Below are 12,145 nucleotides of genomic sequence, written 5' to 3' on the forward strand. Positions count from 1 at the left end.
CATTTTGGTGCGAAACCATGCTCCAAAATAAAGCCAAATGGCATCAGAGAAGACAGGTCTAGAGACCTAATTCAATTTATGTGCACATTACCAAGCTTCCTTTTGATAATCCAGAGCATCAATAAACACAAAGATAAGGGAAATTTATAAAAATGGTCCCTCTAGTTTGCATGAGTTCTCATTTTCGTCCCTCTACTATTAATTGTATCAATTTTAACCCTATAGTTTTCATTCCATCTCAATTTCGTCCTTCTCCCTAACGCCATCCATGAAACAAACGGAATTGAAGGGCAAAATTGTCATTTTCTCTCACAGAGGGACCAAATTGAAATTTTATGCAAACCGGAGGGATTATTTTTAAAATTTTACATTTTACTTTCGTTTTTTGCAAATAAAATAAAAAAGACCATAAGTAATGTATTTGACAACTGAATTATTTTTTATTGGGTAATCAAACTATATTGGAAAATTTATATTTCATTACACATTACAAAAATATTAGAAAATGTACAAATCAATCCCTTAGCTAATGTCTTTGTATCATGTTCTTATAATCTTCTTATTTTTTCACCCAATAAAAAAAATGTTTAAAATCCGTGTTTATTTGTTATATGAGTGATCTTATGAGTAAGTCCCAAAATAAATACACTTATACCCATATTTTAATGTATTTGATCTCTTAATATTTAATAGTGTTTCATTGCTTAATTAAACACAATTACAAGATTTCTAAATACTATTGAACAACTTTTTCTTTTTAATCATGTGACAAAAAAAATAACGATAGTGAAAATTCAATTGAAAAAAAAAATACAAGACCAAGACAATTAACATAAGGGTCGTTTTTTGAATTTTCTCATATTTTTTGTGATGTATATAATAAAAACTTTACAAAATTTCAACGTATATTTTATTATTCAATATAAAGTGAGATGAGAAATATATTATATATGATGTATTTTAAATTTATTTACAAAAACAAAAGTAAAAAACAAAATTATAGAAATAGTCCCTCTAGTTTGCATAAAATCTCAATTTAGTCCCTCTGTGAGGAGAAATGACAATTTTGTCCTCCAATTCCGTTTGTTTCATTAACGCCGTAAGCGAGAGGGACGAAATTGAGACAGAATGCAAATTATAGGACTAAAAGTAACACAATTGATACTAGAGGGACGAAAATGAAAATTCATGCAAACTAGAGGGACCATTTATAAAAATTTCCCCAAAGATAATGCTACTCCTCAAATCTATAATATCACTTCACAGATTCCTATATGAATTTTTCAAATTGATAACCGCACTCCCTTTTGGGAGGGGCATTACAAATTTGAGAAGTGACATTATAATTAAGTTTCCTTAATTTTTTAGGTTAAGTTATTTTAGGGTTAGAATTAATGGGGAGTTTTTTTTTTCTTAATTACACATCATCATTTATAGTATTTCATTTTGGCCCATTGAATTTAGTTTTAGAATACTCTTTTGGGTCTTCTTTTTTGAAAAAAAAAGAAGAAGATTTGTGACTAATATATAAGAAAAAAAATCTAGCAGTGGCGAGACTATATAAGTTGGGGATAAATTTTTTTTTCCACATATAATAATTGTGTTTTCTAAAATTCTTGTCGTGGCGGCCACCGCCACTAGACCCCCCCTGATCCCATCCTTGCCTATAAGACCGTACCCACATGAACTTTCACTTCTCAACAGGTTGGCCTACTCCCTTCCTCCCCCAGAATCGAACTCACACCTTCATGGTGAGAGTAAACCCCTTGGCCAGTGGAGACAACTCCCATATTGGGTACACGCTCATAATTGAGGGCTCTAGACACACTACACCAAACATTGTGTGTGGGACCCCAATTTATGTGACTCGGTGCAATTTGTAGCATGGTGGTTAAGCCAACATCTATTAAGGAACAACCGTGCTACGTACCCGTCCACCAATGACAATCCTCTCACATTCATGTACAACCACAACGTAACAGATCAAAGCAGAAAGCAAGTTCAGGAAAGATGCATGTTTCAAAATACCAATATCCTTGACTGCTTTTGATCCCTCTCTTTACAAATGAGGAGAAAAACCCTCCTCGTAATTGCTACTACTAAATTTGATTATATCATCGCCTTCCCTTGCTTTCGGCAGAGATATCTTAACCAAACAAAGTGCTTTCTGATTCATCACCTGAAACCAGAGGAGGGAACCCAGATTCTCCACATGGGTTGTTTCCTAATTAGTTTGTTTTTTTTTTTTTTTTAAAACTCGGTTGTCCGGGCCAACTTACATGCACTATGACTAATCTTGGAAGACTAATCCTATCACCCGAGTGCGGGCGTCCCAATATTAAAGCCAGAGCAAAAGCTCTGTATAAGCTTGTGCCAAACGAGTTGATAGGACCTAAGATGTCTCGAACGTACTACTTTATTTATAGAGTTTATATTTGAATAGAAAGAAGGTGGTGGGTTTTAATATTATCAGCAGAAAGGTGAAAAAGTGGCTTGCACCCATGTTTTACGCAGAAAAGAAGCTTCTGTCTCTATTATTGTGTTAAGGCCCCGTTCCAGAACGGGTTTTAAGTCCTTATTTTTTAAGAAGGCAATTTCAAGCTCAAAAATTATAGGCTTATTAAAATCTAAAAATATGCAATATGGATCTTGTTTGATAGATCTCATTGAGATCTTTAATACGATGCAAAAAAAATTGAAAAATTATTTTTCATTTACATTATTTTTGAGTTTGAAAATGTGAAATAAGTACTTATTTTTTAAGAAGGTGTTCTGGAACGGGGTCTAAATGTGGTTTATTTACTTTCACTGTCAGATTTTTCAATTCAAGACCAAAAAAAAAAAAAGTGTAAAAAATAAATACTTGCAAAAAAAAAAAAAATCAATAAAAACAGGATTCTAAATAAAAAATTGGACGTTTCAGAGAAACCAAACATGGCTGTAAAGAATCGAATATCAGGAGCAATCAAATCATGAGAGTTGGATTCACCAACTGGACAAACAAAATCCAAGGTCTTATCATTTGGAAGGTTACACATATATTCTTGCCCCATCCAGAAGGAGAGAAAACAGCCAAAATCATTTCGAATGATTTTGTGTAGAAGCAAATTGACGAGTTTGCCTCTGCCAGGTGTTGTCCCACCCTTTTGAATTTAATGGCTGGGAATGGTGTTGGTCTCATTAAAGTTTTGTTTGGATCCTCTCCTTATGAAACTTTTTTTATAATTCAGGTGTCCGAACTAGCTTACGCACACCTCAACTAATTCTAAAGCACAATCCCACTATCCACTTTAGCAAAGCTCCGTATAGACTGGCTCCAAAGAAATTACTATCACCCAAGAAGGTTTCGAACATGACACCTTAACATGAAGCAAATTTCTAAGTCTCAAGTCTTAACCACTGCCAAGTGCTTGAGGTTTTTTTATAATGAGATTTGATAAAGCTTAGTAAAAACATGAATCCTAGGCACATGATTTCATTGGGAGCCTAACGGAAACAGGAATCATTAATTCTCTGTTGATCCTAGTTTTGTCTAATTTCCATATCTTTGTACCAAGGCCAAGAAACAAAACAAAAGAAAGTTATCTTTTCAACATATTACCTACTATGTTGTACCAAGCCTCATCAATAATTGTAAAAAGGAAAAAACCTAAAAAAAAAGAAGTGATGCACAGTCATCTTAGGGCATTTGCTACATCATCTTAATCCTCATGCACAGCCTACTTTTATGTGCTTGCAGATGCATACCCATGTGCTTTGCTACTTGCAGACTCATATGCTTTACATTTGAGCTTCTTTATGTTTTATTTAGAGCCAGCCCAAAGGGGCTTTCTAATGGTGTTAAATAAGCCCCCGATTAATGTACGGAGGAATTAGTCTCCCAAAAATTAGTCAAAACGAGCGTAAATTGAGCCAGAGACCCTAAGTTATAAAAAAATAAAAAATCACCTTTGGGCACTCGCCAAACCTAAGGACTCATGTTGTCCTTTGCGTGTTAGTCTGGATAGGGCCGTCTATGTTTAATAATGAACGACTCAAATTTCATCTTGGCTGATCGGCTAAAATTTATTCTATCGAGATGAAATCTAAACTATTCATTGTGGAGCATAGACGTCCTAGGGGACAGCATGGTCCCCCATTTCCCTGTTTCGCATTTGCCACATCATCTTAATCCTCATGCACAACCTACTTTTATGTGCATGTATACGTATATCCACGTGGTGTGCCACTTGCACAGTGACGCTTTAGATTTGAGCTTCTCTTTATTTTTTTGTCTGAAAATTTGTGAAATTCAAAAGGGCAAAAAAGCATGGATTGATTCTTTGCACTGTTGATAGAGGCACAACAATTTCAAACTCGATCATCCTTCGTCCCAAAGTAACCTACTTTTCTTTATCATTGCAACATTTTCATCATCACCATCCCTTTTACTTTCTCCACCTTTGTTCTCCTCCCTCCCTTTCTCAAGCTTTTCTACTCCCAACAGAATCAACCCCTCTCTCTCTCTCTGTCTCTCTCTCTCTCTCCAAAATTCCCTCCTATTGAATAATCCACAATAGAATTTTGGCTGTGACCACCTGCTATACCCACAAACTCCTCTTCTCACAATGGCCGAAGGAGCTTCCAGTTACCCCTTCATGTGTCTCCTCTTACTTCTCACTGTCTGCACTTCCGGTGAGTACACTTCAGACATACCTCATTTTCAAGAATTGAATCCTCTCTCTCTCTCTCTCTCTCCCCATTAACGAAGTTTTTTTCTCTTTTGCAGGAGTGTCTCCACTGAAACCATGTGAGCAGGAAGAGCTCAAAATAGAAGAGAAGCAGAACTTCCACTACTCCCACAGACTCCTCCTCCACAACCTCCAACTCAAAGCAACGCAACATGACACACTAACAACTCTCCCCACAACACCGGTCACCGTCTCGCCCGAAACCATACCCACGCCAACAATCGTCACGGTTCCCGCCACCAATCCCGAGGCGACGCCTGTAGCACCCGTGACAGTTCCCTCCGCGAACCCTGTGAATTCACCTGTACCAGTCACCAACCCGGTCACGACACCCAGCACGGTTCCGGGGGCACAACCGGCAACCAGCCCAGTTACGACTTACCCGCCCCCATCAACCGGAGTTCCGGCCACAACCCCGGTCACAAATCCGGTGTCTCCTCCGGCAACCCCAGTCACGAATCCGGTGTCTCCTCCGGCAACTACGGGTGCTCCAGCGGCAGTTCCGGGGCAGAGCTGGTGTGTGGCGAAAAGCGGAGTACTGGAGAGTTCGCTTCAGGCAGCGCTTGATTATGCTTGCGGGATTGGAGGCGCGGATTGTTCAGGGATCCAGCAGGGTTCTAGCTGCTACAACCCAATTTCTCTTCAGAATCACGCCTCGTTTGCCTTCAACAGCTATTATCAGAAGAATCCATCCCCAACTAGCTGTGATTTTGGAGGCACTGCCATGATAACTAACACTAATCCAAGTAAGAGCAGATATGTTAATTGAGAATCCTACTCTCAAATCTTCTTATGAGTGCTACAAACGAATGATTTCTTATAAACAAAGTTGTTCCAATTTAGGCCAGTTAATAGGGTCTTGAGTAGCAATCTACAGAACTAAACTTTAGGGGTTTTTTTTCCACATGCTTCAACCTCTAGGTTGTAAACTCAGCCCACCCATCTTTTAGATTGTGGGTTTGAGAGTCTAAAGACAATCACTTTACGCATTGGATGCCAAATTGTAGTCGATACCCAATCTACCCGCATACTTTTAGGGGATCCATTAACCGGGTATGCTTTTAGGATTCAAATAACCAAAGCATTCCTCATATCCTTTTTGAAACATTTGCAGGCAGTGGAACATGCATTTACCCATCATCGTCGTCATCACCAGCGACGGCGACGACTCCAACAACACCAGCAACGACGACTCCAACAACACCAGCAACGACGACTCCAACAACACCAGCGACAACAATGACTCCAACAATGCCAACAACAATAACACCAACCCCAACAACTTCTTCTTCATCTGGGGCAATTGTACCTGTGTATGGTTTTCTACTCTGCCAATACAGACTTTGGGCTACAATAGTGTTTGTTTTTCTCATTATGGACAAGTAACACTGGGTTTTCCACTCAAACCACATTTGCAGCTCTGCTTCTCCCACAGTGTTTAATACAAGCAATCCTGCTTCGGGTAGCACGACAGTTGTTGGTGATAACCCTCCTAGTGTTAACTCCTCTACATCCTTGGCAACCACTTTGCAGCCATTCACTGGCTGCATCATCCTAGTAATATCGGTAGTCACAAGAAGACTCATTCTAGACAAATAGAGGCACAAACTTTTGCCATGGACATCGACAGATCAAAAGCTCAGAGCATGAATGATTCAGAGTTTAGGCAGTTCCAGCCTATGTATGAATCAACCTCACATTTAAGAAAACAGGCGACAAGTTCCCGAAGGCTGAATTCAGATACCGACATCTTGCTCAAGCTACTCGCTGGTTAGCATGAGCTTCTTTCCTGCAGTAAAGTTTCAACATGATACAGAATTATGTAGTGCTTTTCATGTTTAGCTACTATATATGTACCTGTGGATGTATGTATGTATGTATGTATGTATGTAATCGTGCATGCATGTATGTATATGAATGCATTCTACCTAGTGAGGCAGTTAGGCTGGTTGTAGCAAAAGGAGGTTCCAATCCCTTGTGTGTTTATGAATTTGTAGATCTGTATGCGCGGATGTAATACTAACTTAATAATCATTATATAGCTGCAGCATGCAAGTCGAAAGGGGCTAAACCTCATTAACTACAGAATTAGGCCTCACAATTGCACATCTTCATCTGTGGTTCATCTATGATCTACCAGAATCAGAGTAATCAGTCATAAAGTGAAGTTAAGGAAATCAGCATGAACCTGAAGTAATGTCAATGTTGTTGTCATTTTAATCGAATCCAAGGATCCTATACACTAACAAGTAAAAGCAAGTTACATGTGCCATAAAAGAAACACAAAGTTTTCATGGTGGAATTAACTACGCCAATGCCATAATCAGTTCATCTGATTGGTTTTCCTATTTCAACTTCTGCATAGCATTGGAAACAATTACGACATTTTAACAAACTTTTCTCTCTTCGATTTCCAGTTATTTCATGTCTGAAAAATGCCACAGAAGTCTCTTTTTTACCTCTGGTCATTTACACTTTCACCTTGAATTGAAATTGGTATGACACTTTCCAAATTCAACCATCTATACAATTATGATGCACAGAGATGAGAAATTCCCCTGGCAACATCCCAGAGTAAGAGTAGGGCATATATTTTGGTGTTCACCCAAAAAAGAAGAAAAAAACAAGGCAACCACATGGAGAAAAGGTACCTAATTGAAGACTTTCCATACCAAAGAAATATGCTTGGGCTAGTCATTATCATGCTTTGCAGCTCATAAGCCAATAACAGCAAACGTGATTATACAAATTTTGCTAATCCAACTATGCCTCCTAGTTATTTCAATTAAATATAGCGCCAAACAGCTGCGCTCCTGCAAATGTAGTTCAATAACAGGATCAACAAAAGGAAGGGGGATCAGCTGTGATACAGTAGTCAAACCAACAGAAAGTGACCTCATATTTGGGAAAGGGAAAACTGTCTGACTAAAAAAAAAAAAAAAAATAGTATCTACAGATATCTCCATTTAACTCAAGTTGACTTCTGAAGTGTCTGCAATTTTTATCCATTAGGACCTAAATAAGACCAACTTTATCGTTTTGAGAACAGGATTAAGGTCAACATTGACATTGAAACCACAATCTTGAAACCAGAGGTTTCCCATAAGTTCTGTTTTCCAATACCAGAAGCTCCACACTGTTGCTTTGTTGCTAGCTGATCTCTGAGTTCTTTTAGAGCTTTGTCCCGCCTCTCACCCATCTGTCACACCACATAGAAAGAGGCAAGAATTTCGTGAGCGGAGTATAACGACTATAATAAGGAGCATGATGCAGCAACAGCAGTTGATTCTCATAAGGCATTTAACAAGCGAATTTGTCACATGAACGCCTTTATTCCCGCCCCCCTCAAATTCATATAGCAGACTTCAAATACAATCCGTCTTATGTAAGGGGTCCTTTCTTATTATTCTTCCTTTCTGCATTTAGAAAAAAAATGCTCTAATCGAAACCTTGATAGTTTTTCCATTGGACGGATAATTGGACACTTCTCCACTATAAGGTTGCAGACTATTTAGTGGGACAGGAACCAAAACTTGTGCAAAGAAGAATCCAGATACTCAACTGTAGATGTTTTGACCACACTAGAGCATAACAGGCTACTTACACATGATTTGGGGGTGGACCATCTAACACATAACAACCTAAATGTTGTGTGGCCAAATACACAATCACAAGGTATTGATTTCACAGATTAAAACTATTGGACCAATAAGAAACAAATACGGAGGACTTCTGAAGCATCAAATGCATGAATTCCATTTTAGCTAGGAGTATATGTTTATTTTTGAATGATTACCCTGTGGAGCTTTCGTGTCTGAGCACGAGCTTCCTGGAGACACAACTCCAACTTCAAAACTCTCTTTTTTAACTCTTGATCAGCTCTCCTTTGTTTCTCCAACTGTACAACAAACAGATGAAAATCTCATAAACAAACTGGAACCAAGTACATTACACCAGGAATGTCGTAAAATTTGGAATAAAAAAGAACCAAGAGTAGTTCAAACAAGCAACCAAAACGGACATACCTGTGATTCCAATTCCTCCGTTTTTATCTTCCAGTGAGCAGACATAATCCTAGTTTCATCCCTAAGTTTGGCTATTTCTTGATCCTTCACACTCAAAAACCTATTAATCTTCTCGAAATTATTTGGAGAAACCTCCTCTAACAGTTTCCTCAATTCACAATCTTGGTTTGCTCCAGCTTTGGCTATCACTTGCATGATATCATGCTCAATTCTCAACACATCATCTTTCAATTGCCTCTGGGAAGATTCCCTTGCTTGGAGATCTTTTTGCAGAAGATCCAATTGCTCCCCCAGCCTATTTACCCGAACCTCGTGCACTTTTAGCGTACTATTTTTTTCATCTAATTCCCTTAATAGAACAAAACACTGAAGTTGCGCAGATTCAGCTGAAGCAGCACTTGCATCAGCAGTTGCTTCAGTAGCTGAAAGCTGTGATTTCAGATCATCCAGCTCCTTGAGGAACTGCATTTGGAATTAGCTATTAAGTGACTACATGGGGAATGTTAAAATGTTTCAACAAGCTGTTGCACATACAGACTACATGCACAATAAAAGAAGAGTTATTCACAGATTATTGGCTTGGATTGGAAAACTGCAAATCTAATAAAGGACTATGATCCGTCCACTGGTTGTCATCCGACCAAAAGCCAGAGTTTCATCACTCTGAACTGTTTAATGCAGTTGTATCAAGAGATCACGCCATTTTTAATTCTTGCTAGTACTGTTGACATTCAAAAGCGATAATTTTTTATAAGGGGCAGATCGTGCAGTTACAACCAGTCTTTCTCTTCAATTGAGAAATGACATGCAAAGTACATATTCCAGTTACGTTTGTAAATGAACATTGATAAACAAAGCCAAGTTCAACCTTTAAAATTACTCTTCTGATGTGCATAGAATCGTCGTTATCTTACCACCCAATTCAAGAAGAGGGCAACAGCTCAATTGAATACAACTGTTAAATCTTGTTCTTGTTGCACGAATTTCACATGAAAAGGATACCCTATTACCCTGTAAATAGTAAGATGTCACCATCAGTCCATTATTTTGAAGTTTGACTCAAAATCCTACCGATTCACTTGGAAACTTTAGTTAAAAAAAGCACAACTAGAAGTCTAGACAGTCTCCAATTGTCCGTTCTTTTTTTTTTTTGGAACAGCTCCAGTTGTCACTTAAGTACTCTGAAAGTTCTTATTAAATTCACAATAAGGTTCCAACAAGGATAAACAAATGGGCAATAACTTCCTTTATGAAATTCATCTTGTAGTAACCCAATTAAGCAAGCACTCTCAATTGGAACAGTCGAACATTGTTGAATAGTAGCAGAAAGTTGGTTTTCCCTGCTTTGTAATTACTAATGAAGAAACCTCCAACGAATTTCTCCCCAACAGTAGCTATATAGCACCAGCTCTTGATACAACAGTTTGAGTCTCAGAACAACAAAATAAAACGAAACACAAAAAATATACAGAAAATCGCAACAAATTGTTACTCTATAGAACTTCACCAAGTGACCCACGCCTAAAGATACCTACTAACAGACAGTTGCAATGGGTTTGATTTTCGAATTTCTATAGCAGTTACCCTTTTCCCTGCTTTAAACCTGCCAAATTGTTTCGAACCAATTAAACTGCAAATTGGGAATAGTTAATTGTCAAGGCACTTAATTACTATTCCTACTTGGAGAAAGGAAAAAATAAAAAACCAGCGAGAAACAGTAGCCGAAAAAGCTGAGGATTATGTGTGAAGAGGTAGCCTAAAAAGCAAGATCCCAGAGGCATCGGATCAACTAATAAAGACAGCCAAAATAAGCTCAAAAATCATGGAATTAAGCTCCAAATCCAAAGGATCTACATAAGTACCATACTGAAATCAAAAGTGAGCGTGTATGAAAAGGGAAGAACAGTACCTTCTCAGAACTAGAAGCTGATGCTTGAAGCTGCCCATTTCTCTCCTCCAAGCTCTTCTGCAACCTTAACATCTCTTCCTCCGTGTTCTTGGCTCTGATCTCTGCCTCCTGAACACAATACAAAAGGGAAAAAAAATTATCCCCAAACAAGGCACAATTTAACTTATTAGTTATTACCCAATCCTTTGTTTTCTTGGCAAGCGGTACGAAAAATGCATTGAAAATACTACAATAACGAAACACTACATCAATCATGTGAGATTCAAAACAACAACACATAATTGATGAGAACTAAGGATCAAATCGTGCAGATGAGAATAGAGGAAGGAAAACTAAAAATCAATTCTTTGCCTTTGCAAGATTTGACAATTGAGCAGACTAGCAGAGACTGCTGCTAGTAGCTTATAATTACCCAAATGTTTAATTAACTAATCACAAAATGTGATGGTCCCACAAACACCAACACCACTTCTATACATAGATCAAATTTCCATTTCCCAAGAGCTTTTTTTGTATTGGCGGCCAGTGGTGTCCAGATCAGCTTACGTGCACCTCAACTAATTCCTTCCCCAGTCTAGTCGAAGGCAGACCATCCATGCCGGGGCTAGAGAATTCACAAGAAATTACTTTCTTGATGCTTAATCCATGAATCAAACTGGGTCAATCGTGAGAGGAGTAAACTCACCGATCAACGGGACTAACCATTCGGCTATTTCCCAAGTAAAGTACATACTATATCATCAACACGCACGTGCAAACCTCTATGCAAGAATTTGAAAAAGGGTCCTTCTATAAGCTAAGAAAAGAAAAAGACAGAAAAAGACATATCCCAACTCATCTTTTACACTTTTTAATACATTTTCACACAATTTAAAACATTGTTCACACATTTCAATACTTTTTAAACCTTAATGACAACTCACCGGTTGTTTTTGCATTTTCCTTTGAAAAATTGTACTGCTAAAAAAAATATTTAGGGGCCAAATCACTTGCCTGCCTTGTTAGGGCTTCGCAAGCAAAAGACTGCTCCTTGGAAGCGAGACGGCACCTGACCTCCTTCAACTCCACCGCCATCGACACCACGTTTTGCCGGAAACTCTGCTTTCTCTCACTCAAATCCTTCAGCAACGGATCAATATCTCTCCTCGCCATCAGTACTGCTGGGTTCTCGGTTACCCAAACGCTATGCTGATGCTACGTGAATGCACTGTATCAAAACTAGTCGCCTGTGACCTTGTAGCGAGAGCTAGCCACAACTCTGGGACTACAATAATCGAAAGAATTATTGTGGTCACGGAAATTTCAAGAGGTTAAATGTAAATGCAAAGGGGCAGAGAAAGGGATAGTTGGAGAGAGAGAGAGAGAGAGAGACCCAAGTGGGTGTTTAAGCCACACGTTTGTTGCTTAAGCGACGCTACTTACTTAAAAATGGAGTCGTCACAAGAAACGTGTTGCTTAATTGAAAAAAAGAACTCGGTTTT

At 38.4% G+C, this 12,145-nt stretch overlaps 2 protein-coding genes and 1 non-coding gene across 5 annotated transcripts; 1 reads left to right on the forward strand and 2 right to left on the reverse strand.

Annotated features, from left to right (window-relative positions):
• Window positions 1-107, reverse strand: LOC131309083 (small nucleolar RNA snoR100). Its single transcript, XR_009194754.1, has one exon. It is a non-coding gene; the product is annotated as a small nucleolar RNA snoR100 (small nucleolar RNA).
• Window positions 108-4,533: 4,426 nt separating this feature from the next.
• On the forward strand, window positions 4,534-6,771 carry LOC131308712 (PLASMODESMATA CALLOSE-BINDING PROTEIN 4). Of its 2 annotated transcripts, none has more exons than XM_058335705.1 (4): window positions 4,534-4,674; window positions 4,769-5,476; window positions 5,845-6,043; window positions 6,149-6,771. In XM_058335705.1, exons 1-4 carry the CDS (start codon window positions 4,608-4,610, stop codon window positions 6,327-6,329), a joined length of 1,155 nt encoding a protein of 384 aa, XP_058191688.1. In that variant the 5' UTR covers window positions 4,534-4,607; the 3' UTR covers window positions 6,330-6,771. The 2 variants fall into 2 exon arrangements, with proteins under 2 accessions (XP_058191688.1, XP_058191689.1); XM_058335706.1 differs by having other exon boundaries at window positions 4,551-4,683; window positions 4,787-5,476.
• Window positions 6,772-7,381: 610 nt separating this feature from the next.
• Window positions 7,382-12,145, reverse strand: LOC131308713 (nuclear envelope-associated protein 2-like). Of its 2 annotated transcripts, none has more exons than XM_058335707.1 (5): window positions 11,658-12,145; window positions 10,665-10,772; window positions 8,756-9,217; window positions 8,527-8,628; window positions 7,382-7,929 (listed from the first exon to the last, which is right to left on the reverse strand). In XM_058335707.1, the coding sequence occupies exons 1-5, from the start codon at window positions 11,814-11,816 to the stop codon at window positions 7,762-7,764; spliced, it is 999 nt and encodes a 332-aa protein (XP_058191690.1). In that variant the 5' UTR covers window positions 11,817-12,145; the 3' UTR covers window positions 7,382-7,761. The 2 variants fall into 2 exon arrangements, with proteins under 2 accessions (XP_058191690.1, XP_058191691.1); XM_058335708.1 differs by lacking the exon at window positions 11,658-12,145 and adding an exon at window positions 10,842-11,102.

This window comes from Rhododendron vialii, chromosome 11a, assembly GCF_030253575.1.
Source record: "Rhododendron vialii isolate Sample 1 chromosome 11a, ASM3025357v1".
In the NCBI taxonomy this organism is placed as follows: domain Eukaryota; kingdom Viridiplantae; phylum Streptophyta; class Magnoliopsida; order Ericales; family Ericaceae; genus Rhododendron; species Rhododendron vialii.